Source organism: Gopherus flavomarginatus, chromosome 7 (assembly GCF_025201925.1).
Source record: "Gopherus flavomarginatus isolate rGopFla2 chromosome 7, rGopFla2.mat.asm, whole genome shotgun sequence".
Lineage (NCBI taxonomy): Eukaryota > Metazoa > Chordata > Testudines > Testudinidae > Gopherus > Gopherus flavomarginatus.
Genome location: NC_066623.1, coordinates 101,651,548 through 101,679,165, shown reverse-complemented (window position 1 = coordinate 101,679,165; position 27,618 = coordinate 101,651,548). Strand labels below are relative to the sequence as shown.

Genomic DNA, 27,618 nt, shown 5'->3' with positions numbered 1-27,618 from the left:
GACCTGTCTGTGACAAAATCTTAGCCTTCTAAGTGAGGTGAGGTAAAGTAAGTATGATGAAGTCCAGCACTGAATGTTGCTTACAGGCAACTTAGCACAAATCATCAGACAGCTGAATATCCTAAGAGCCAAATCCTCAGATGGTGTAAATCGGTGTATCTCTAATGACATCAAAATGGTGTTATGCCAATTTATACCAGCTGAGGATCTGGCCCTAAATGCTTTTATTCTCCAGTTTCTGATTCTTGCTTGTAGTGTAAAGATCATTTTCAAAATAACTGAGTTGGTTATTAAGAATTTCTCAGTGAAAGTAGTAACCATCTTAACATCCCTTATACACTAGGGTCCATAAAATGCAAAATATATTTGCAAGCATTGAAAGGAAGGAGAAATGGGTAATTTCAAATCCTGGGTGTACTGGAGTCTTCATTCAAATAAGTCTTCTATCAGAACTGATCCAATTACCTTCCAGTAGTTCTACATCGCTCCTCTGGGGGCAACTAGATCAGCAAAAACGTGGAAATTTCTCATTTCAAGTCTTGTGGGGACAGACATTTATTTCAAATAAAATGTGTCTGAGAAATAATGGGTGCAAATGTCACCAGTTCTGTAGGGTCCCTATATAAAATGTCTGTGGGAGATTACAAATTCATTCTTGTTCAATCTTTCATTTAGATAATAGCAATACATCTCTCCCCAATTGTTTCTGTGGTACTGAAGTGTGCTGGAGTAAGACTGCATGAGTGCTAACCCCTCAGGGAGAGAGAGGACCTTCATGAAAATGAGACGTGTATCTTGTCAAGCTACTCAGAGTGTGCAAAATTTTATCTAGACAAGCCATGGTATGAGGAATTCTGCTTGGGCTGGCAAATAATAATTGTAAAAATTGGAGAAGTTGAGTTTTCCTGCTCTGAAAGGCATCTGTAATGACTCAAGATTAATTTTTGCATAAAAAAGAGGTAATTGCAATAGTTAAAGATTTATAAAAACCCTGAGGCAGATCAATGGGAATGCTTTGAAAAGGATAATTATACCTGCATGAGGAGGATTATCATTTTAATAGCATTAACCAGACCAATTAAGGAGAAAAGGAATAAGAACCAATTTTGTTAGTTTTTTACTTATCCTATGAAGAAGTGGTTTAAATAACAATGTGATATAAATTATTTTGTTTTTATCAGTATAAATTCCTGAGTACGAAATACTTTGTACCTCTTCATTTATTACTATTATAAAATACATCTAGGTGTATTAGTGCTCTATCTCACATGTAATGAGATAAGGGGGAAGATTCTCCAAGGAGGTCCTGGTTGTATATTGCATCACATTGTAGGCTTAATCTGGCCATAAACCCAGTTTAAATAGCTCAGAGGAGATCACCTCAGGGCTAGTCTTCAGTGCCCCACAGTTTAGACTACAGAGGTGTGAATAGCCGCTCACGCCAAAGTGCTGCGCTGTAACTCCCCTGTGTAGACCCTGTAGGCTTGAACGTAAAGGTTCATAGTCAGCACTAATGAAGAAGACTACATTAGAGCAAACTAGAACCTTTAAATTCATGCCCACTGTGACCACACAGAGGAATTACAGTGCAGCACTTTGGTGTGCTGGAGTCTGAACTGTGGCAGTGCAGACGTGCCCTCAGTGCCAGGGAATACAGTGAGAGAAAAGGAGACCTGGCTAAGATTCTCCCATGCCATCTGTTCCAGAGGATGGCAGCTTTTTGTGCCACTGCAGCCTAGTGAACGTTGGGGCAGCCTGCCTGAACACAATGTAGGCTCAAGGGCCATGACAGAGCTTTCTCAGGGGCCAATCCAAGACTGGGGAATGAAATCACAATAAAGACCATCACAAACCTCAGTGTCTTCTGCTCCAAGTGCAAGTTACCTTTCTTTCAGGAACCAGGGGCTGCAGCAGAGTAGGTCTCCAGGAAAACTAACAAGCACAGCTGGCCTGTAGTATGCTGTCTGATTGGCTACTCCACCTGCTTGGTTGGAAGAGTCAACAAACCAGCTCTTAAGCCTGGTGGCTGCTCAAAGCAGTTACTCATGGTGGTGATAGCTCTGCCTCATTCTAGCACCCAAGTGCGCACTACAGCTTACCTCGGTATAAGTTATGTTGCTCAGGGGTGCGAATAAGCCACCCCTTGAGCGATGTAAATTACACCAACGGTGTAGACCGTGCTATGTCAGCAGGAGAGCGTCTCCTGCTGACATAGCTACCACCACTCACGAGGGCTGGAGTAATTAAGTTAACAGTAGAGCTCTGTCCTATTGGCTTAGACTAGGGGTAGGCAATCTATGGCACACATGCCAAAGGCGGCACACGAGCTGATTTTCAGTGGCTCTCACACTGCCCGGGTCCTGGCCACCGGTCCGGGGGGGCTCTGCATTTTAATTTAATTTTAAATGAAGCTTCTTAAACATTTAAAAAACCTTATTTACTTTACCTACAACAATAGTTTAGTTATATATTATAGACTTATAGAAAGAGACCTTCTAAAAACATTAAAATGCATTACTGGCACGCCAAACCTTACATTAGAGTGAATAAATGAAGACTCAGCACACCACTTCTGAAAGGCTGCCGAACCCTGGCTTAGAGCGTCTGCACTAACAGTGTTACAGCAGCCTCCATAGCCTAGGTAATCCAACTCGGACCCTTGGCTCCAATTCCTGACCTCTGACTCTGGGCTCTGACCCTGTGCTCCTTCCTGACTTCTAATCACTAGGCATGACTCCTGTTCCTACAACTAGGCACAACTGCCCATGTCTCAGTGTCTGTCAGGCTTTGCCTTCTCTGACCTAAACATATAACAACATGTGTACATATACATTATAAAAAATAAATAAAAATCCAAGACAGCCCACTGCATGCACTTTTGCCCTTGGGGAGAGGAGGAGAGGATAAACAGGCCAGATTTTACCCGCATCACTTAATGCACTACTGGAAAGCACTAAGACACTACAGTGAAATCTAAGAGCCTGAATAGAATAGAGTGTACAGAGCATCACAAGGGTCAGGGCAGAGCTAAGGAGAAATTTAAGTTAGTGGTTCTCAACCAGAAGTATGCTACCCATGGGAGTATGCAGAGGGTTTCCAGGGGGTACATCAACTCATCTAGATATTTGCCTACTTTTACAACAGACTACATAAAAAGCACTAGCGAAGTCAGTAAAAACTAAAATTTCATACAGATAGTGGCTTGCTTATACTGCTCTGTATACTATACACTGAAATGTAAGTACAATATTTATATTCCAGTTGATTTATTTTATAATTATATGGTCAAAATTAGAGAGTCAGCAATTTTTCAGGAATAGTGTGCTGTGACATTTTGTATTTTGATGTCTGATTTTGTAACAAGTAGTTTTTAAGTGATGTAAAACTTGCGGGTATGCAAAACAAATCAGACCCCTGAAAGGTGTACACTAGTCTGGAAATGTTGAGAGCCCACTGCTTTAAGTCACCTTTGCAGTGACCCTGGTTTTGCCCTCTGTGCGCTTTGGCTGCACCCAAGCATCTGACCTGAGACCCCTCCCAGAAAAGCTTACAGCCTAACCAGGCAAGTACAATAAGGGAGAGCAGTTTAAAATCAAGAAGACATGGACACATAGTCAATGAGAGAGTACTATAGCAAGGTAATGGAAAAGTGAGTTTGAAGGAAGACAGATAATGTGACTATCGCACAGGAGAAAAAAGACTACGCCCAGTGTAGGAGGGAGCCTAAAAGAAAGTGAAAAGCAAAGATGGATGGGTGCATTAAGAAGAATAGGATGCAAAGGTCTAGAAGGCTGTGCTAGCTGAAGTAAAAGCAGAGGTGTAAATAGTCATGTAGCCGAGCACAACCTTGAATTTGATGCAGAAGGAAAGCAGAAGCCAGTCTAATGAATTAGGGTTGGGGTGGCATAGTCAACTACTGAGAGGAAAAGAGGATAAATGTTGATCCAATTATATTTGGACCTTCCCTGCCACTGAAAATAATGCATATTCTTTTTGTTCACATAGGGTCTTTATTCTGCAAGATCTGAAACTTATCAAGAGTTTATCTTGAGGCATCTGAAGAAGTGGGTTTTTTACCCACAAAAGCTTTTCCTCAAATAAATGTTAGTCTTTAAGGTGCCACCAGACTCCATATTGATCAAGAGTTTATATTATTCTTAGAAAGAGTTTCAGGCAGAAACATCAGCAGTAGGCAGAAGGTCAAACAATTTGAACATCATGGACCATTACAGGGAAACATTCAATCTGCCATACGTGGAAAAGATAATATACACCCTGAGAGGCAATGTGACTGGAGCAGCAGGAGAGGAATGAGAACTTAGCAAAGGCATTTGGGAAGTACGATATGTTGAGTTTAAGTCCTCTTCCTCTGGTAGCTTTACATGGCTTTACTCCAATTAGAATGACATAATTCACAGAGGTGTTCTCTGTGCTCTGCACTACAATTAATCTCTCTGTTCTTTTGAATAATTGGTGACATATACTGCATCACCCTCACTTGACTACCTTAGGGATTTTCCTGTCATGGAGCACTACACAGAGACCACTGGTTCACAATGATGTACAAAGATATAACTGACCACAACCCATCTGTTTTAGTCAGTGGTTCTTTGCTGATTTATAATAGCATGGATGATACTGTATGACTGTCTTGTCTCTACCCTATCCCCTAAAAAAGATGAAAGCTCCCAAAATACCACTACAGCTGCTCAGAATATTTTGTTTATCTGCTAGGATCTTTCATGTGATACAACTTGATCAGCTGTATGCTTCTCCTACTCAGCCATTGCCATGGCTAATTGTTGTTCATACTGTTTTTATTACTGATACTAACCATTCATCAGGGGAAACCAGATCACTAAGAAAACGTGGGTTAGTGTTATCACCCCCATGCTATATATGAGGACTCAGAACACAAAGGTTAAAAACTGAATCACCAAAAATTACTCTGCAAGCCAGTTACAGGGGTAGTAGGAGAATCTAAAACTCCTAATTCTCAGCCACAAACAATAGTGAAAACTACCTTGCTTTTTAGAAATTCTGTTCCCAATTATTCATGCAACCCTATGGGAAAAAACTGGGTTATAATTGCATGGATAGAATTGAGAGCAGAATTTGGCCCCAAATATTTAACTGATATTTGGTCTGATTTATTCCTTTCCCTCATTCTGAAAACTGCCTCCAATTCCTTTGTAATAAGCCAAACTCCAGTAATGCAAAATGTCTCTGCCATAACATGAAGCAGAGTCCAAAAACCCCTGGGACAGGTGCATTTCAGTATTTGATCCTTTTGAAGAAATACAGTTCCTCTTATAGTAAGGGAGCACACATGTTCTGAGTGCTACAAAGCTTCAAGTAAGGCCCAGTCCTGAGAATTTTGATATTATTAAGAGCTGGGTGAAACCTTGTTGTGCATTGAGTTAAAATGTGTGTGAACACACCCGACACTTAAGATAGTTGTAAGAGACAGTTAAAGGGCCACACCTAAAACAAGATCTAATAATGTCTGCCCAGAAACTAGCACTAGCTAGTGGGTGGAGGGTTGCACTGGGTATTGGTATGAGCAGGTGTGTGAGAGAGAAGGCAGAATAGACAAAAATTGAGAGACCGAGGGACAGCCAAACAGCCAGAAGGAGCAGCTGAAAACACGCTGTCTGACCCAGGAAGGAACCTAAAGAGAGGTTTTTGGATCAGTGATGGTGTTGTGAGCAAAGGAAGCCTCTTCCTGATACTTGATTCCTTCTGTGTTCAGAGACAAAGGTCTTTGTACATTCTTTGTAAATATACAAAACTGTATCAAAAGAAATACCTGACTGTCACCAATTTCTGCTCCCAACTGGAACATCCCTAGGCCCCTAAGCATTGACTAGCCATTCAGGTAGAAAAAAAAAGAGCAGGATCAAGCCCTAACAGTCTCAGATTTCCACTGGCTCACTTTGGTGAAATTCTGGTGGTTGACATAAATTGTTGGAATCCAGTGATAAAACTGTACCATATTCCCACAGTAAGTTAAACAATTTGATATGAATCAAATCATTTCCCCAGGTCTTCTAATAGTGTTGCATCTTCCTTTGTTATATTCTTGTGGAAGAAATAATCCAAGGCCAGATTTTCAAGTGCTCAGCATTCACAATGGGGACTAGATTATTTTCATAAAAACTCAGCCCCGATGCCAATGGCCACATTTTAAAAATCATTCAACATTCAGCCCAGATCACTGGGTTTCATAGACACAAGAAAAATAAAAGCCAGTCTCCAGTAACCTGGAGTTGTAATGTAAATAATGCCACTAAATTCACCCACCGTGAAATTTACCCAGCTGCTTTGGGGTCACCAAAGGTCCCTAATTCAACAGAACCACTGTGGCTCCATTGTAGTGAACCTGCAAGGAGACTCTGAAACACTTGCATGTGGCAGTGATAGAATCCACACAAACCAGTGTGGATGTGCCTATGGAGAATTGGGAGTGTGGCCACTGGATCCACAATCACATGCAGTGTCCACAAATCCTCATACAAGGGATGCTTGGGGTTTGTAACCCCTGTTTTTCAGCTCAGGGGCTGAAGAAGTGGCTGTTATTGCACTCCCAATTCCTGCATTACTAAGGCTCTGTGTGTATGAGAGAGAGAGAGTTTAATTTGCATCATATGAACAGCCCAGATGTAACGTTATAGTAGTAACAGATGTGGTTCAGGCAACTAGAAATAGAATATAAGTCTTTTATAAGTAATTTTCTAGGTCAAATCCATTCTAGTAGTGAGTGGTGGTGTTAGCATCTAGTGGCTATGCTTTGGCCTGTACTAGAAGTGGGTTTGGTGATTGCAATCCAGTTCCTAGGGAACTGGTCTCTCTGTCATAATAAAATAAAACACTGCTACAACTGCCACTCGTGGGGGAAATGTCAAAAAAGAAGTCAAAGATCAAAGGCATGGAGACTGTACAACTGGTCATCCTAGAAGATGGTCCTCCTGGCTGCGACCCCTTGGTGAGGCAATGTCAGGACTGCTATGCCACTGCCAGCGTTGCACCTTTTCTGTGGAAGAAAGGCCTCCAAGAGATATCAGGTAGACACTTTTCATCAGGTCCACACACACACTATGAAAGAAACAAACGGTGTAGCAATGAGCCTGCGCCACTTAGTTCGGGTTCAGATTTCTCCAAAGTTAAGGAATGCTCAGGTTCAGATTTTTAGTTCAGCTCATTATACAGAGCAAGGCCAATCACAACGTTTGGGTATGGAGCGAAGCTAGTCTCAGAACTTACCTGCAGCTTGGGGGAATTCTGATCTGGCGATTTGGTTCAGGCCCATCTCTCATTATTATTTAACATTTATACTGCAGTGGTACTTAAAGGCCGCAAGCAGGTTGGACTCTGCTGTGCAAAGCAGTGCATAAGCGTATTAATAAATGCTAGTCTCAGTCCCAAAATTCTTAATATTTGAATTGTGCATTGATGTTTCTGGCAGGATGATGCAAAAATCTAATGTCATATCGGTGGGAAAATGTGAAATAAATAATATGAATCTGCTTTCAAGCTTTAGTGTATTACAACAATTGCAGTCAGTCGGTCTTCCTGTAATAAAGCCCAGTTGGTTCTTACAGATAAGTGAATAACAACAACATTTAGCTCCTATATAGCAATTTTTATCCATATATCTCAAAGCAGTTTCAAAGTAGGGAAGGGTCAGTATCATCTCCACCACACAGGGGGAAACTGAGGAACAGAAAGGTGTAGTAACTTGTCCTATGTCACACAGCAACACTGGAAATAGAACCCAGTCCCTGATGCCCATTCGAGTATCCAATCCCATGGCCACACTAAATCCCATGATTTTTTCCTGGACAATGGAATTTTTCATGTGTGTTTAGTAAACAATTATCCATAGGAGCCACACAACAATGGATGCTTATTAGGTTTGCAAAACAGTGAAATTAAGGGCAGATTACGTGAATCAGATGGCTGATGCAGTTGGAATGCCTACTTGAAGTGATCATGTTTTGAAGGAAATCTAATTAGGCTGATAGAACTTTAGATGCCCATCAGCAGCCCAGGGAATGCACCAATTCTGCCAGTATTTCAACATTTAACAACTACCATTGTTCCTTCCCTACCCCCACTTCCTCCCCGCCCCCCTTTCCATTTGTCTTTTAAGGTGATGATGCTACATAGAAAAGGGTTTGTATAGTGGTAGGTGACTAGTGTCTAATTCTGAGGTTTTGGCCAAATTCTGGGTTGGGTAATTACATTCTGTCTACCTCAATTTCCCCTTGCAGCTCTAATGAGGTAAAGGTCTCTTCACAACTTGTCCTAAAACATTGTGTGGTATTGCTGTGGGCTGTTAAACAGTTAAGAATACTGTTGAAACTGCAAGGGACGTTTGGGTAGAGAGAAACCAACGACCAGAGCCCGAATTTGGCAAGGAAAGCAAGATTAGCTCTCCCACTCTTAGAAAAAGTGCCAATGAATCTGTAATGACTACAAGTGGTCAGACCCTTATTAGAAAGCATGTGCGCGATTAGAGCACAAGGTTGTCTGACCAACTTTGAATTTCAGAATATTTGCACCTGGAAAGTTATGTTTTATATTCCTTTGACAAATGAGTCAGCACAGAAGGCTGTGATACTGCAAGTCTGGAAGAGATTATCACAATTTTTTGTTTGTTTTGTTTTTGGTGGAATTTATTAAGTTTAAAGTTGGTGAGGAAAAAAAAGTTCCAGCAACTTCAACAAAGATAGTATCTTTAAAAATGTCATTGAAAACAGAAAGCCAACCCTAGTTATACAAGTGAGTCAGACAATGCATATTCAAGCTTCAGCACCTGGTTGTGCAAAAAAAAAAAAAAAAAAAGTCATAAAATTTTTAAACAAGTTTAACAGGCTCTTTAGTAATACAAATGTAGGTATTATAAATTATGCTAAATAGCTATGTTAGGAAGTACAAATAACTTTCTTGTCCCCTTAAAAATACAACTATACAATTAGAAAATTTTGGGCTAAGGTGATTTTGATACTCAACTCTCAAATTATACTAGTTAATACCACTTTACTCATCGAAGCTCATTTAGGATTTTAGAAAAACATTGTTTTAAAACTTGAAATAAAAAATACACCAGTCTCCCCATACAAACATTGAATAATCTTCCCATTTCTGCTTCCTTCTTATCAAAGTCATAATTTCTGTCTTCAGATTAAGGCAGCTATGAGTTCTGTCCTCGTCTCATTTCACCCATCTCCTTGATCTCGACCTTCTCATACTTCCCGGTCCTCCTTCTGGTAATAACCAGTACAGTAATCCCAGTAATAATAGTCAATATCACCACTGCCAACACAGCAATAACGCCAGCAGTCAGACGTTTCATAGAAAACTCTGGTGGCTTTTCATCCACGTAGTAAATTAAAATTCCTTCCACATCCAGAGGGTCTCCGTTAATGGAGAGGTTGAATGCATTACTACGATGAAATATGGAGTCAAGTTTAACATCTTTTTCAAAGTAATAAGCCACATCAGCTATATCAACATCTTCTTTGGATTTCTGGGAAGCATTTTGCTTCAGGTCAATATGGATGAATGGGTATTCATACTCAATGGCAGTAATGTACTTTGGATGCAGCTTGTATCTGTTGTGAATGATCTGTTTCAGACCATCTGCCACTTCAGAAGCATGGAAGGCTTTAGACCTCTCCTTGTGTTTCAGTTCGATGAAGATCCAGTTAGTTCTGACTAGTTCATTGCATCTTAGGGTTGTGTCACCTTTATCAGTTCTTCTCACCCCAGCAGAGTTCACACACCAGCAGGTATTGGTCTGATTGCACTGCCTGGCTTTGAAGATACCACTATCCTCACAGTCTGGATTGTAAACGCCATCATTGTCTAAAAAGCCATGCTCAGGTTTGGAGATACGCCTGCCCTTTGGGGAGCTCATTTCTGCCTTCATCAGTAGGCATTTTGAAGTCAACACTGAACAATTTACTCTTTGATTTGAACCCACCAACGTGCAGAGGCAGCTCCCAAGCGTGTCTTCAGTGCAGAGAGCCCGTCTGTTGGTCGCACAGGTACAGTTCTTCTGGGCAGATGATGATGCAGCTGCCAAGATCAAAACCAGCACAACTCCAAATCTAGATTCCATGTTCAAGTGAGAAAGAGAGGAAGAAGCTTGTGGGAAGAAATGGCAAGGGCTGTCTGAAAACTAAGCCCACTGACAGCTAGTCTCCTGGTTTTTGTGTATTGGTGAGCCACTCCCTATTACTCAACCCAAATCAGACCTGCCAGACAGGTTCTGCTCACAAACAACTGGTCTCTGGCAACACAGAAAACCCACAGAGAAGTCAGTGAGCTGCACCTTCTTCAATTATACCTTCAGGGAGTGGCAATAACTCCCCACCAGCCCATCTGTCTCCCTCCCTCCTGCTGAATGAGGAAATACAACAGGCAAGCAGCACACGCACCAATATAAAACGTGGCTCAACCAAACACAGAAGGGCCATTGGCCCTGCCTTGTGGATCAGAACACAAACGCAGTTTTCTAAGATAATGTGAGTCTGCCTGAGCCCCTTCCTTCCGTCTCTGTTTCCATCTCCTGCAGAAATAAACACAGTTAGGACCCTGTGCAGATGGGAACTGGAGAAAGGAAACACACAAAAGGTAGGACAGCAGCCTACGCTGGTGTTTGTGGAAGCCTTGCTGCCCTGATATTATGAGGGAGAAGTACCATAATTAGCGGTGGGATGAGGGATGTCACAGTTCAGGGCAAGGGCTCATGCATTTCCCTTCTGTGGTCCAGCAAAGGCACCCACTCATAGGTTTGTGGATCCCCAGCTGTTGCCTCTCTTGGGCTGAGACATGCATCTCACACTCCTGACTGAGGTATTTTCAGGTTATACAGTTCCCTGCCTATACTGTGAATTTCCCAGCAAAGTCAGACAGCCTAAGCAAGCCTGCTTTACTTTTCTCCTCAGAGATAGTAAACAGTGTAATTGGCTGTTACACACAGTTAAGTTACCAGACAACTCTTCCTAAGCAAGCATATTGACTCTAAGGAAAAAGCATTACAGAGAAAACATATTAAAAACAATAAAAGAACCTACATGCATGCTCAGCTTACCAGAGATCACCCCCTGACTCCAAGGACTCTGGCAGGTGAACAGTCCTTCAACCCACACCAAGGGGTTTTCTTGTGATTACAAGTTCATAAACCCTCCTACTCAGAACAAGAACACAGAACAGGCAAGTCTTTCCAGTCCTTCTCAGGAAGGACTGGGGCCCCTGCTTAGACCGAAGGTCTTGTCCATTTGCTGGATCAGAAAGAAGGCCCTGAGTCAGTCTTAACTACGCAGTTTACTCAAAGGTCCTTTCTTTGTTGGTCCCTGAAGAATCCAGTGTGAATTAGTATATGCGAGCCTCCCTCTAGGTGGTGGTACCTCTCTGGAGGTGTTACAACTTGAATGAATTTGTCTACCCATCCTCACTCTTCTTAGTTTTTGTAGGGCTGTGATCTACCTCCCCCATGGAATTACATACAATTCTTGGCCCACAACGATGCATAAACTTAATTCAATATGGTTTGTCCAGTATATTGCAAGAAATTGCCTTAGCTGTCACATGTCCCCCTAAAGAAGTGGGTATAACTAGGGTGCTGTCCAGCAGCCTAGGGGAGTGCACGGTCTTACTTCCTGGACAGGCTGATCTGTAAATGGCATTTTTGCTCTTAGTTTTTATAATTTCATATAGTAAATATTTTGCAAGCAAGCCAGCATTGATCCTTCAAAATCCCATAGTGTCACTTGTCCACCAACCTGTATAATTTCTCTCTTTAGAGCCTCTGGGCTGAGCACTCGCATGGCCCTTCTTATCCCTTAGCCTGTAGGTGTTAGCTTGAGATGGGGTTCTCTCACTCCCATCTGGTTTCTAGGGAGTGTGTGTGGTGCCTCCTTGTCTCCCAAAGGATTTGCTGCCCCAACTGTGGGTTGAGGTTCCCTACCCTGACAAACAAGGAAGAGCCTGACAGAGGCAGCACCACATTCCATCCAGACTGAGTACACCACGATAACAGGAGTTGTGGACAACTCAACAGAAGCTGCAGCTGGAGAAGAACACAGCAGCTAGAAGACTGGAATCAAGAAGCAGCCCAGGATCACCAGTGCTAGTATAAGAGAGAAGAGTAAGATAGCCACTTTGCACTAGTTTAAGACAAGGGAGGCTGCTGCTGCAAGGTAGGCAAGGGGCCAGAGGATGCAGCCTGCCTGATGAAATACATCTGATCCCTCAAGAACACGCACAGGACAGGTGAGCTAGTGAGACACTGCATGTAGGATGTGTCATTGTTTCGTATGAGGTAACTCTCCTGTGCTTTATCTATTAAGTAAAGAGCATAAAGTCGAGTAACTGAACAAAGTGTGTGTGCTGACCATTTACGACTGCTGTGGGCCCGAGGGAGTTAAACTGTAAACCAGAAGCTGAAGGGTTAGCGCTGCACCCAGAGGGGCTAGGCAGTTGGATGGTGGATTAAAACACTCAGTGTGATTAGGGACCACAAGATTGGGGCAGCAGCTGGACTCCATTGAGGTTCCAGGAGCTTAACACACCCCAGGGCATTCAGAGCACAGAGGCTTGGATTCCCCAGAGAGCAGTCCTAATAGGCAGCCAGGAAGGGGGCACTCATTAGGATCTATGCTGGGGGGGGGGAGAGGAAAGGGGTGATACTGCAGGCAGAAGCAGATGGGTGGAACAGCCCTGCCTCCTTGGCAAATACCATTTGGTTAATACTGCTCCTAGGAACATTAGCTCCCATGTTTACACTGTTTTGGTGAGGGGGTACTAGCCCCAGGCATGGACAATGGAGTTAGGAGCAGTATGGCTCCAAAAGGAGCTGTGCTGCCAAGGACAGGGCTAGGCTGGCAGAACCACAAAGGGGTAGCTATGACTAATGCTTCCTTTTCTCCTGGATCCCTGGACTCCATCGTCTCCTCCACGATCACATAATCTGCTCCTCCTCTGAAGGGAGCACAAATCAGTAATGCGGCCACAGCTTCCCAATCCTCTATCCTGCAGCTCCCATGCTGTTGTATTGTCTGGTTTCTTATTGCTTGGGGATTTTAGTTTTGTTTTGTATATTCAAAGTTCCTTTTAATCTGCTCTAATAAAATCCCAGAGCAGCTGCAATGTCAAATCAATGATGGGTTGACAGTTTCTCCACTTGCAGATTATACTTTCATTTATAAAACAGCTAGGGCATTCCTTCCTCCTAACGAGGATGGTTTCTGCCTCTCCTACTTCCCTTTGATATACAATTTAGCCTAAGCCAATAAAACATATAAAAACTTTCACACTTGTTCGGTTACCTTATAGAGTGGTTGATATTGTCATGGCAGTTTCTGGAGATACTAAAATTTCTGATGGTGGGGTAATTGCTCTGTGGGCAACATTCCAAGTTTCTTAACAATCCACACTCCATGAGTCACTGTTTTCACATCTTCCCATTGCTGCCAGTAGGTGTCGGACGTTCTACTTGCTCATTGCCTGTGGACCTGGGTAAGCACAAACTCCTGAAACTCAGATTCGCTGAGCAGCTTGTGCAAGATGTTGAGCGCCCTCAGGCACTCTGTAATTCACAGGATAGGTCCTGGAAAAAACTCATATTCAAACTCTACTTCCACAGGGGTTTTCCCAGGGCATGCCCTTTATTTAACTTAAGGCAGGTCTCATTGTAAATAGTGGACGAATTATTAGGACGTTACAGTGGCTGCCAATTCATATTTTCAACCAAATATGGGCCTAAATCAAACCAGCAGATCCAAATACCCTCAAACTTCAAGGAAGCTCAGACCTGAAGCTGAAATTGGTGGCTTAGCCCCCTCTCTATCTGTATCTGGAACTGAATAAAAGAAATTGTTATAAAATACAGTGTAGGGAATAATCCTTCATTGCCAAGAAGAGGAAGTAGGTAAATTCCTATATTTACTCCTGGTTCTTGTACAGGCTCATTTTATGACCTTGAGCAAGTCACTGCACTACTCTGTCTCTGTTTTTCCCTCTGTAAAATGAAAATAGTAGCTACCGGCCTTTGGAAAGAACTTTCAGACCTGCATGTGAAATTGCTAAGCAGTATTATTTGCAACTCTGATTTCTTATATTTTTTGTAATATATGGGGTGTGGTTTGTTTCAATTCTCCTCTCCTGGTATGAAGAAGCCATGTTGCTTCTTCCTCTTTAATGTCACTAATATTTACCTTCTTTTCTCTCTCTCTCTGACACACACACACAGTTGCCCAGGGTTTGGTCACATGTTCCTGGTTATTGTAACCTCCTTCACAGCCTTCCATCTTCAATCCATTCAAAATACTGCCGATGAAGTCATCCTCTCCAGCCACTCCAAACTTATCACCCACCTCCTCAAATCCACCCCTTAGCTAGCTTCCTGTCTCTTACCACAGCACCTTCACTGTCCCTGCCTGCATCTCCGCTCTCCATTTCCTCAAACTCCTCCATTTGCTCTCTACACTCCTCCCCAACCTCTCACCTTTGACTCTTTTACATTGTCACCATGGGAAAGTCTCCCAGTCAAGCCAGTCCACCACCTCCAAAACCAGTTCTTCTAGGTGCATTTCCTTCCCCTTTAGCCTCACGGAGCCTCTCTCCTCATAATTCCTTTCTTAGCCGTGTCTCGGCTGCCACTTGTCTTGTCTCTTTTATGTTATAAACTCTGTTTTTTTTTTATTCTGGAGAAGTTTTTTAACTCAGAGAGATCCTCAACTGGTGTAAACTGCCATAGCAATGGAGCTATAATGTACATGAGCTGAGAATGTGCCCACGAGTATAAGAATATAATTAGGAAGGCCAAAAAAGAATTTGAAGAACAGCTAGCCAAATACTCAAATACTAATAGCAATTTTTTTTTTTAAGTACATCAGAAGCAGAAAGCCTGCTAAACAACCAGTGGAACTGCTGGACAATCGAGACATAGGTGCCAACTTTCCCCAGCACCGGTGGGTGCTTGCATTCTCCCCTGCCCCGACTCCACCACCCTTTCCAAAGAAGACAGTCAAAAGAATGAAAAGACTAAATGAAAGAAGCAAACCTACCCCAATCTACAGCCAATAAAAACTAATAACCAGTTAATGATTTCTTATACACACTGGATACAATGATTTCTTGATGTCATCTCACCCTGCTCGGGACCACAGTCTTATTTCAGATCAGCTCAATTTCATTTAATGAATTACCATACAGGACTGGGAGTCTTGAGAACAGGGTTCAGTTCCTGCCTCTATTACAGGCTTGAGGAAGGAAGGTCCAGTGATTTGGGAATTAGCCTAGGACTTGGGAGATTCGAGTTCAATCACTTGCTTTACCACAGACTTCTTATGTGACCTTGAGCAAGTCACTTAGCCTCTCTGTTCCTCTGTTCCTATCTGTTAAATGAGGATAAGAGCACTTTCTTACCTCACAGAGGTGGTTAAGAGGATAAATCGATTAGAAAGATTGTGAGGTGCTCAGGTACTATGGTGATAGAGGTCATATAAGTGCCAAAGATCCACTTCTTAGACCTTAGGCAAGTCCCCAATATCTCTGTGCCATCTATAAAATGGGAATGCTCCCATCATTACTGGAATTATTTACACTGCAGTAGCACCCATAATAAGCCCCGATCAGAATCAGGGTCCTACTGTGCCAAACACTAGACCAGGGGTAGGCAACCTAATGGCACGTGAGCTGATTTTCAGTGTCGTTCACACTAACCAGTTCCTGGCCACCAGTCCGGGGGACTCTGCATTTTAATGTAATTTTAAATGAAGCTTCTTAAACATTTTTAAAACCTTATTTACTTTACATACAACAATAGTTTAGTTATATATTATAGACTTATAGAAAGGGATCTTCTAAAAAACGTTAAAATGTATTACTGGCACACGAAACCTTAAATTAAGGTGAATAAATGAAGGCTCAGCACATGACTTCTGAAAGGTTGCCGACCCCTGCGCTATACAAAAGACAGCCCATGCACCAATTACACCTCTACCCTGCTATAATGTGAGCCAATATAACACGAGTTTGCGTATAGCACGGTAGAAGCAGGGCTCTGGCTGCTGCGGAGAGCCCCGGGCCCTTTAAATCACTGCTGGAGCCCTGCCGCCGCTACCCCGGGGCTGCGGCAGCGGGGCTTGCCGGCGATTTAAAGGGCCTGGGGCTCCCCGCAGCGGCTGGAGCCCAGAGCTCTTTAAATCACGGCCAGAGCCCTGTAGCCCCTACTCCGATATAACGGGGTTTCAGCTATAATGCGGTAGGGATTTTTGGCTCCCTATGACCGTGTCATAGCGGGGTAGAGATGTATCTTATATTCTAAAAAGACAAAAAGTAAATAGAAGGTGGGGAAAATTGATACTCTATCAAAACAAAGCAATCAGGGTGACAGCATGTTAGAACTAACTGTCTCTCTCTCTCTCTCACACACACACACAGTTTTTAATGTAATACAAAAACACTTTAAAGATTTTAGGGGAAGGGATTGGTGGAAAGAAGGAACAATCAGGCCTAACTAACACTCCAAAACACTAATATCTTCAGCTGGAAGATGCTATATTAAAGCATTATATTTTTAGTTAAATATATCAGTGTAACAAAACTCCATCTACTGGTGCTTATCACACTTAGTTGAACCACATCATTTTTAGTGTTAATTTGTGCTTAATAGTCAATTCTTAAGTTATTTCAAAAGACAGAGAACTAGTACAAACACACACTACAGCTGTAAGGTTACTTGATACACAATTTTTCAGTGAAAGAACATTCTAAAAATAGCTACTAGGAATACTGACCATGTCTGAGCAACATGTAAACGTGTATAACTTACCATGGGCAATGACAGTACTGTGTATGAATTCCTGCAACTTAAACAATTTTCCTAGGAAATTAACTTATTTATTCGAGGTTTTTTAAGATATTGATGTACAAGTCAAGCACATGGTATAAATCCCTGTGATTAAATACTGCAAACAATTGGGTCTTTAAAACTTAAAACAGCCAACAAACACACATGTAAGTATATATGAACTCTTTGCACACACACAGCATTCATGGGAGTTACAACATATACAATCGATGAAGAGAACGTGTTGTTTTCATTTCCCAAAGGAGAGGTGTTTCATAATATTGCATTGAGCTCAGTTGATCACAGCATCAAGACAGATTCAATTTAAAGTACTTTGGTCAACTTGGTTTTAGGTCTTCTAAGATGCTGCTTACTATTTTCTTCTCTCTTCTGAGCAACTTATCTTGGCAAAATATGACGTGTTATAAAAGATTAAATAGCACATTCTAGCACTGTCATACTAAAAACATGGTGCTCATCAGAAAAGCGTCTGGATAAAAAATAGAGATTTCTGAGTAAAAAGAAATTATTCCCTGTGTGTGTTTAAAGTCATTTTTGCTACTACAATGAGAAAAGTAAGTTTTTACTATTTTTTTAAGTCATATTAGCACTGAATCGCTGACACAACACTAAGGAAGAGTGAGCTGGGTTCCTTTTTGGCTCATATACTGTCAATAGAACTGTTAACTATCATCACAAATGCTGCATTTATTATTTGTTTGTAGTGTTGTTGTAGCCTTGTGATCCCAGGATATGATAGGCAAAATAATGTCTTTTACTGGACCAATTACTGCTGGTGAAACAAAATATATTTATTACTGGCTATGACGCATGAACCAGAAAGAACACAGCTTGGATTTTAGATCCAGGATTAAGTTTGCAGCAATAGCAGTTACAACCATTTTTTCTACAAGTACATTGAGCAAATTTGGACCCTAATTCTACTTGTAAACTGAGTCAACAGGTCTCTGGGCAGGCACAAGAGTCCACTCATGAGAATGGGATTGCAGGATCAGAGTGCTGATGTGCAAGTCAGAGTGACTCAGATGCCACAATTTAAAACATCCTGTACCCAAAACATCTTAGCTGATATGGTATATATGACTCTTTAAAATCAATTGCACATCATTATTAATGTTTTTGCTCACTCTAATCATTAAAAAGGGGGCACAGCAGCCAGCAAATTTAGTTTCCATTATTTTAGCAATACTGCCTCATTGTATTTTTTTTAAATGACTCAAAAAATAACACTCAGAACAAAGACACTACATCTACCACATACTGCAGCTATACTTGAAGTTCAAGTCTTTTGACAAATGATTTTGTTTCTACAAATAACTATTTACAACATATTTTAGTACAGATATATACAATGTGACTTTTTTTTATAGAGGAACATATAAAACCCCTGAAAACTGAAACACAATACTTGATAAAGGAATACTCCAAAATTTAAACTGAAGGAGATGGGAAATCTGTTTTGTGAGCAAAATGTGTAGTTTACAGCTAGAAATACTGAGAGCCATGCAATACTTTCATTTAGGAAAGAGGAGAGAGAGATGGCATTTCACATTACATCCAATCTAGGGGAAATAAAAGGTCCACAGATTGGATATATATGAGAGAGAGACAGAGAGAGAGAGAGAGAGACACAGAGAGAGAGAGAGAGAGTGTGTGTATAAGGATTGCACTTCTTTTAAATTGATGGACTATACACATCACACTAGAATCTAAAGATTCTTATCTGCAGATTTACACAGTGCAGAAGGTTCTCTAATATTAAGACAATAGGTCTTGAATACAGCCTGGAAAAAGTCTCTAGTTATCTATGTTCGCATTTTTTCTAAAATTAGGTTCTGCATCATCCACTTTGAAATGAAAAGGGGCTAAACTCCATTTTAGAAAGCTCAACAGCTGATTTTACCTTCTTGGAAACAGGTATCTACTTGGGATGTGATCCCACAGTGTTAAAGTTTTGCAATCCTCACTTTTAATTGTTAACATAGCTTTTTTTCCCCTAAGTGCACAGAGCAAAATGAAGTTAAGATGTAAATCTGAAATATTTTAAATTGCATTTTTGTTATACAGGGCCAGATATAAAATTAAAATGTACATTTTATAGTATGATTAGATTCTAAAAACACAAGGATAATCTAAGTTCTTGGTTACTCTCTGTTTTCAAATACCTTAGACATTTTGGCCAAGATACTCTTTACATACAGTAGTAAGTGTACACTCATCAACAGTTTGCCCATGATTCAGGAAGAAATCTACCACTGATATTCTTCTACAAAAATTTACACACTGTGGTACAGCTGATAAAATGTTTGGAAGTTACGATTTCTGATAACAGTATTTCTCTTGAGGTTCAATTACAAATCAATCTGCTTACTTGGCATTAATTTATCTGAATATATAATTGTATCAATGTATAATTGTATCAGAAGCTGATATGAACAGCGTAGTTACTTGTTAAACTGCTATTGTAAAGAGAAGGGAAGTGAATATAACACATGTGCACTTCATTTTCTTTCTTGCTGTGCAGCTGAGACAAACATTTTTTTGGCTGCCATAATACAGTGATAGATTTTGCCATATGGCATTAACCTGTGATAACCAGGAAATGACAAATAATGATGATCTGATAGAACAAGATAGCATTGTGTCTCTGTAACATGGAAGATTGGGAAGAGTACAACATGTAATAACCAGAACTTATTGTTTCCATTGGAAACTGTGGCAACAAGAAGTGACAAATAATTATGTCCTGCTAGCCTTATTTCCATGTATTATGGAAGATGGGGAAGGGTATGTCAGAAAAAAATTGTCTGTAGTGGCTCAGAAAGGAATAACAGAGTGAATTAAATTAGGCAGAGTACAAGTTTAGAGTAAATACCAGGAAAATTAGTACCAGATCTACTATAATCTTTGCAGTGATAGAGTGGTATAAATCTCATCTGCAGAATTATCCAAATTTAGACAACACAATGCACTACGGGACAAATTCTTCCCTCTGATGTACACATCTAACTCTCAATACAATGTGTATCTGAGGACAGAAAAAAGGCCAAAATTCCATATTCAAAGACTTAGAGGAGGGACCCTCTCCTTTACGCACAGAAACAGTGTGCTATATTTCAGCTTATCCTTCCCAATGGTAGGTTGCTGGCCAAATGATAACCCAAAGTTTGTGATACTATTCAATAATTTTTCAGCATGTAAAAAATACAAATTTCACATGTAATCAGAAAACATCTGTTAGAGGTTTTCGAAATGCCTTTAGAACCATTACACTATTTGAGATACTGGATTATGTCCCTGTTACTGTCATCTGAGACAATAACTTTGAAAGAGGAACAATGGATAGTAGTCCATACAACTGAAATTTCATCACTGAAAAAGCCATCACATTGGCAATTCATTTGCACACGCATTCTTATTTTCTTCAGCTGTATTATTCTGCTTCTCACTTTTGTAGCTAGAAAGGAATAAGTGTTCTATCTGAGTCAAGAATTCTTCAGCAATGAAGCAGTTCGTTACCTTGCCCAGAGTCTTCCTCATACACGCCAAAAGCTAGTTTAAAAGAAAATTATTATTACGTTCAGAAACACATAACTGCTCAACTTAGACATTTCAGTAGAAAAAATGAACGAAACTGTTTTGTCTTTCTAGCTGATGAATGCTGTAAGAGTAAACCTTGATTTATTTGGCAGGTTTGCAGAAACCGTTCAATATAAAAAGTGTATACAGGGATTACCATAAAGAAACAGATCAGTGATCCCTTTTAGGGATCCTGACTCTGATAGTTCCCTATACAACTGCTTTAGAGGAAAGCCAAGCACAACTGGATCAATTGTGCTTAAGGGAAAAATTATTTTTCACTTTAGCTGATGATCAGTTTGTGTTCAATAATTGGCTATGAAATATAGGATTGAAATAATAATCTTTGCATCACAGGACTTACATTATTCTATAGACAATTATGCATGGGATTCTTTACCATAAATCATACAACAGTTAAATTCAAAAGATCTTTCTGCCAGTTCAATTTTAGATTTAAGTTGTTTATGAACAGTCATGTTGAAAGAAAAAAAAAAATGAGAGTAATTACTGCATGTCTTCTGTTTATATGACTTTTGCTTTGAGCAAATTTTCTGTCTTGTTATGCAATTAGTGTTACAGATTCAATTATTCAGAAATTCATAAAATTCTCACTTATGCATGACAAATATGGAGCAACATCATTTTAAGAATAGGATAAAGAACGTAGGAGACTAATTCTCTCAATGTGCAACAACTCTTGTTGACATTAACAGCAGTCAAACATGCAGAGAACAGGCAATAATTTGCTTTTTTTCCTTTTTAACTAAGGTTAAAACTTCAAATATTGCTTTAATCATTGGCCTCAACTCCAAAAATGAAGTCAATAGCAAGTATGGAAACATAAGCCAACCTTATTTTCATAGTTATGGTAAATAAAATTATGAGCTGCAATATAAAAGATATGTATAGCAACTGGCCTAAAATTGTGATTTTCATGGCTGAGAATATAGATGTTTCAGATTACTCCAAAAAAAGTGACATTTAAAAAATTGAAATGCTTACTTTTTGCAAACAGGTCAGGTCAGAATCCCTGTGAAAGATTTTATCCATGGGGACACTGCTATTGGAAGAAATATAAAAAGTCTTGATTGGATGAAATGGTGGATGAAATGGACAAATCTGTTTTCTGTTGAAATACTAATTATAAATACACAAAAACTGTAAAGTGGCTTATTTTAAAAACAAGTATATTGCAAGCAAACACACACACCTATGAGAGAGCCTGTATTTTTCGATTATCCATCTTGTTTTTTCAAACACTAATTCCCACTGAGGTTCTTCCAACATTTGATGTACTTCAAACTTGTAAGGCAGGCCTGTAAGTCATTAAAACATGATTACTCCCTGGTTCCCTTACACCTGCCACTCCTCTTCAAATCTGGAAGCAATCTCCCTCCTTCCTTGCAACTATTCATACTTTACTTATGCGTGTTGCAGCAACAATAACTTGCAAACCTATTACTTACGAAAACTAAGCAGGTTGAAGTGACACTGTCAGCTATTTTAAGGTTCCAAATTTAAGTTTGGTAGAAAAACAAAGTTTTTTTCATTAAATTATACCACATTTTTGTTTGAGGTTAAACTTTCAAAACAAAATAGCTCTGCAAAAGAATAGTAAAACAGCAAAATTAAACATTTTATAATTTATCACCACTTCCTTTTATTTTTGAAGTCACATTTCTCATCTCTTGGCTGGTGTCCCAGTGTTCCCTGTGGATTAAACCATATGGGTAAAATGTATTCTTTTTTATTCACAAGTGAGGTGTGGTGGCTGATACTGCGGTGACTGACTGTTACCCTAAATTTGGGGGGAGGGTAAGAGAGAGCAAGGAAAGTTAAGTTTCTAAGCAAGAACTTCAGTCCTAAAACTTCTAGTTACATTACTGAGAATGGGCATAGATAAACAAACCTAAAAAGTGTTATACACAGAATGCAAGAGGATGACTACTAGCCCACAAATCAGTTAGCAGATTACTAGAATTTACTGTCTTCACCCAGGTTAATACTAAAAATAAATCTTTTCAGGACCACAAGAATATAATGAGCTGATTCACATGTTTTCATTCAAAACCTCAAAGGAAAGAAAAAGAAGGCAATAGCTACAATTTACTATGTGAAAACATCTCAGATTTGAAAAAATGTTCAGTCGGTGCAAAATGGACTTTCAAGAGCAAGAATGTTCATCCACTCAAATAGTTATCACTAATGTGAAACTCCAATTTCTGTCCATTTCCCTTAAAATCACATATTTTTGCCACAATAGAACATAGCTGCCTCAGAGTTAAATATAAAAAATACAACAATGAATAATGCAATTGTTAGAGTGCTTCGCAAACCTTTAAGGAATCATTGAAGCACTATGAAAGACACTGAAAAATATACCATGTATCTAATATTGTAATTTATTTAGTTAATAGGAACAACTGTATAGAAAGAAACAGATTGTTTTTTTAAGACCCGTGCATGAATTATGTTTCTATCTGCACTGACTGGAAGGTGGCCACATAAGATACCAGAGTTTGATTTCCAAAAGTATAGGTTATATTTAAGAAAAATGTACTTACTCCCTATACTGTATCTATTTGCCACCTGAAAACAAGTCATCTCCACAAGCTACAGAACAAAAAGACGACGACTAAGGCCAGGTATCATTCACAGGCACTTTAGCTCTGAGTCATAGGAAAGTCAAGATGGCAGGACCAGGGTTACGCTATGTGACGCTGTCAGTATGGTAAACAAGGAGTATCACAAAAAGATCATCTACACTCTGCCCACAGCACTGGGAAGCACATTTCCAGGTGGTTGGTCTCTCCTCAGTACAGGCCATTATAAAACATAATGAGGGAAGTGTGAGATCTATCTATCTTCCCCAACACCGCAAGATTCAAGTCTCTGATGTTTGGAGGCAAAGGCTGAATTAGGGGGCAGCATTTATGAACTGTGGAACAGGAAAAATTAATTCTACTACTGGACTATTCTCCTGTGACTTTGCCTCAGATCAGCAAGAGAGTAAACATAGGAAACAGATCAATTCTTATAGTCCTTGTAATTTTTATACAAAGTGTCTCTAGTTTGTTTTTTTTTAAAAGGGGAGGGGGGGAAATACATCATATAACACATGAGATGAGAATAAATGAAAGGTGTCAACATGGAATGGGATTCAGTTTCTTCTGTGAGGTGTCAGGGTTTTTTTCCATCAACATTTTGCCCCCTACATGCTATTTATTAGTTATCAAAATATCCAAGTCAAAAATTGATAAATTTAAGAGATACTTACTAGCCAAAAGAATAAACCTACCAGCCAGAATTGATATGTGAAACTGGGTGAAATGGAGCAAGCCTGGAAGGTCTATGGGCAATATCCTTATAAGTAGCCCATTTTGTACTGCTGGAAAGGGGAAGACAGCTGGGATTCCTGCCAAGATATTAATCTGGGAATCTGTTTGGGACTACATCTTTTCATATTAGCCTCTGGCTGACAGGTACGATTAGTGTGAACCCCCTCTGCACACCAAATTCCCAACTACTGAAAAGTAGCCTCCAATTGTTCTACCCATTCATCAATCTCTCTTATTTGCTTCTCCATCCTTCTTTCTAGGTCTCTGTGATATCTTGGTCCTCCTCCTCTCCATGCCTGTGTCTGTTCATGGTTTTCTGAAGCAGCAGAGTGAAAGTGAGATAATTCTTAAGGGTTTCACTGGTGTCCACAGAGTTCTGAATATCAACGGTGAAACTGACCAGTCTTGGTAACTTCACTTGGCTGTGATTTGGGAAAGCCATGAGCAGCAACAGAGACAATACACATCTGTATGCAGCCATGAAGACAAATACTAGATCTCTGTATAGTTGGAAGCATTTCTTTTCACTCACGAGGTCATAAAATACTAACGTTTTTTAAAATAATAGTTAGATTATGCAGGAACTGATGGTTTAAGCCCCTCTATTTCAGGGAAAGCTGCCCAGCTTCAGAGATGAGAGAATACTTCAAGCCCTTGTTCAAGTGTTAAGAATCTAAATTTTCCATCTAAAATCCTGAAGGACCAAGAGGAGTGAGGTAAAAGTAATTAGTTCAGATACTTACGGTATGAGCCATCAGAACTGATCTCATCACTAATAACCAGACAAGTAATCTGAGAATATGGAAGAGGATTATTTCGGTTATAAGGACTTATGATCATTCCAATGAACATTGCCCCGCCTCTGGAGAAATAACTCTAAATGAAGGAAAAAATAAAATTAGTAATATATTTTCTAAGTGCAATACAAACTCCTCTTCCAACTATCTTTTATGTTAAAAAATTAGAAGGTAGAGAGAGACATTAGTAAATCCTTATGAATCTGAAAAACAGGTTACTCCACTAATGTAAATATAGAATATTATATTTATTATCCTTTTTCCCCTCAATTTCAATTAAACAATATCTAAATTAATCACTGTAAGACTCTGTAAAGCTAAAAATCAATTTACAACAAAAATGATTTTCAGTTGTGCAAACCAGAACCATTATTGCATTAAGCGTATTAAATTCTAAATACCAGAAATGAAAGGCTTTTTTAACATACACACAAAGAGTACCTGGTATTTAGCCTGAGTGTCAATATCTCGTATCGAAGGGTTGGGGTCAAATGCAGGATGAGAGTGGTACCACCCAATAACACTGTACCCTCTAACAGCCAAGGTTTCTGAGGCCTGAGTTTGAGACACTGGATCCATCTCGCACTGCAGTCCTGTACTGAGACTATTACATGGTTCTGCTGCACAAATCTGTAAATAACATCCACATAAGGATAAATGGAAACATTGAGTGAACACATTTAAACCAATCATAAATCCATGTTAAATACTAGATTCTCTTATGCAAGTATAGAAGAGATATGACAGCCAGTTACTTTTATGAGGTCTTAAATTTTGTAACGTCAAGATTACAATAATTAACTTTTCAAATTTCAACTTTTTAAAACTAAAGAACAACTAATTCAATAATCTGTAGGACACTAACTCTTGCATCGATTTTTTCAATATAAGGCATTTAACCAATACTTTTAGTGAAATGCAGAATGAACACTGAAACCCTTCCCCACCCCCCCAAGAACCAAAACCAAAACCAAAACTTACTTCAACAATTCTATCAGCTTCAGAGTATCTTCCACCTAACAGGCCTATTACTTCTGCCATGGAAACATGAGCATGCTAAAGATATATAATATATACACATTACTTAAAATATTTGTTAAAAATATCGATTTTCAGAACAACTGCTAATCTTGGATTTACATTATAAAACACCGTCTTCACAGGTTCTTTCACAGTAAGGTTTAGAAGGAAAACTGAGAATAATAAAGACTCTGAAATACTGTGTGTTTCAATTTAAAGTAACCGAATAAAGATGATCTTTGCCACCCATCTAAGTATTAAGCAGGTGTGAGGCATTGACGGTTGGGGAAACTGTCACCATTTAACACCAGGAACCCAGTGCCTGGCATGGCATATTTTGTTTTTACAAAAAGAATACACAAATACTGAATCTTCTGGATTGCTGGGCAAACAGAGTAATGATCCCAATGGGTTCCTAAGTGGTAACATGCACAATGAAGAGATGTTTCTTTTGGAGCAACTCCTATCACAAAAGATGGATATCCTAGGAGAAATGGAACTGAGTACGGATCTGTTACTGCTCTTATCTAAGTCAGTGACAACTCTTTAGTAACTTCATCTGGAACAAGAATAGGCATTAACAACCATTCATGTTGGTAGATAGCTTGCATAAACTGTGGTTATTATTACAGTAAAATATATAGACACAACCGTAAGGACATGCAGCAGTTTGGGATTTCTCCTGTAGTAGACTTTTGCTTTTAGCTCTAAATGGGAAGGAAACTAATTGAGAAAAATGGGGATATACCAAAATATATACCTCAGTCCATTATAAAACAATGCTTAATCCTTACCAAGTCCATTATTAAAAGTGCTTCTGAAGCCACTTTCACCTGAAATGGTTCCTGAAATGACAAGCAATAATGAGTACAAGAGACATCCTGTAAGTATATAAATGAATGTTCTTGATTATTCATGAATATGTACCTACTCGTTTTTCTTCAGTGAAGAAACAGCAAGGTATCAGCTGAAAGGGATCAAAGGAACTACAAAATGAAAGAAATTTTCTCTAAAGATAAGGACAATCAATGAAAAAAAATCTTTAAATAAATCACATTTTCTCCCAACAGCTCCTTCTTTGTTGTAGTTGCTCATCCCGCCACTCCAGAGACTGGTCCCCAATTACTGGAAATTTTGCAATTTACACCCATGGATTTCAACGGTAAATTTTTGTAATTTACAATTGTGATGTCAGACTTTTTAAAAATCTAGATTGCAAAGCACGTGTCTACATAGCAATGATTCATAACATTTAGGTTTGAATCTATGCAAGCCAATTATCTCTATTTCCAAAAGAGATATTGCAGAGCAAACAGCACACAAGAAGAAAACCTTTTGATTTGTCTTGATCCTTTAGAAGGTTTTGCAGGTTTAAGTTTCTCCTCCTCTCTCCTTCTTGCTAGTTCCTCAGCAGAGAGATGCTAAAAAACAAATTTTATCAGTAATGATTTCCAGGCTCCTTCAAAATACTTAGATTCTGGACACTAATTTGCACGCTGCAATGCTAGCAGCTTTTGTCACTGAATCACTCATTATGCACTGAAACAGCCAGAATACACCATGCAGTGTGAAAATAGTGACAGAGTCATTAGCACATAGATCTGTTTTTGCAGGAAGATGGAAGAGACTCTTCCTATCATCCCCCAGGCTTGATCTAATCAGAGTTCAGGTAATGGCATCCACATCTCACATAAGCCTTCACTGTCAAATGTATGCATAAGTACAACTTCCATTATAATCTGCTGGTCAAAACTTTCTCAAAGCAGTTCCTCTTTGGTGCTGAAATTTTCCACGTTGTCTCAACCTAAAGATCACTCTTTGCAGGAAATGGTAGACGCAGCAGCCAAAGCCATTCAAACATTTTAGTTATTAGATCCCATGCTTGCCTCAATCATGAAGCATGACTGTCTTGTGAGCGACATTTTGTACATACATAACTCAATGGCAGAAAAATGGTTTTTTTTTAAACTGCACGTGTTCTCTAGATTTCAGTGAG

At 39.6% G+C, this 27,618-nt stretch overlaps 2 protein-coding genes across 6 annotated transcripts in view; both read right to left on the bottom strand.

Annotated features, from left to right (window-relative positions):
* Positions 1–8,636: 8,636 nt before the first annotated feature.
* TACSTD2 (tumor associated calcium signal transducer 2) lies at positions 8,637–10,126 on the bottom strand. The gene has a single exon (XM_050962069.1). It carries the CDS (start codon positions 10,124–10,126, stop codon positions 9,197–9,199), a length of 930 nt encoding a protein of 309 aa, XP_050818026.1. The 3' UTR covers positions 8,637–9,196.
* A 362-nt stretch (positions 10,127–10,488) lies between these two features.
* The window catches only part of MYSM1 (Myb like, SWIRM and MPN domains 1), a 39,605-nt gene continuing 22,475 nt past the window's right edge, over positions 10,489–27,618 (bottom strand). For 2 of the 5 annotated variants that reach the window (XM_050961987.1, XM_050961989.1), the window contains 9 exons: positions 26,955–27,043; positions 26,554–26,608; positions 26,417–26,467; positions 25,584–25,658; positions 25,044–25,232; positions 24,549–24,681; positions 21,678–21,783; positions 21,470–21,527; positions 19,709–20,437 (listed from right to left, as the gene is read on the bottom strand). In XM_050961987.1, the coding sequence (XP_050817944.1) occupies positions 20,270–20,437; positions 21,470–21,527; positions 21,678–21,783; positions 24,549–24,681; positions 25,044–25,232; positions 25,584–25,658; positions 26,417–26,467; positions 26,554–26,608; positions 26,955–27,043 (924 nt within the window). In that variant the 3' untranslated portion in view covers positions 19,709–20,269. Of the gene's footprint in view, positions 10,577–19,708; positions 20,438–21,469; positions 21,528–21,677; positions 22,178–24,548; positions 24,682–25,043; positions 25,233–25,583; positions 25,659–26,416; positions 26,468–26,553; positions 26,609–26,954; positions 27,044–27,618 lie in introns of those variants that run through there. The other 3 variants (XM_050961990.1, XM_050961988.1, XM_050961992.1) reach the window with 3 other exon arrangements.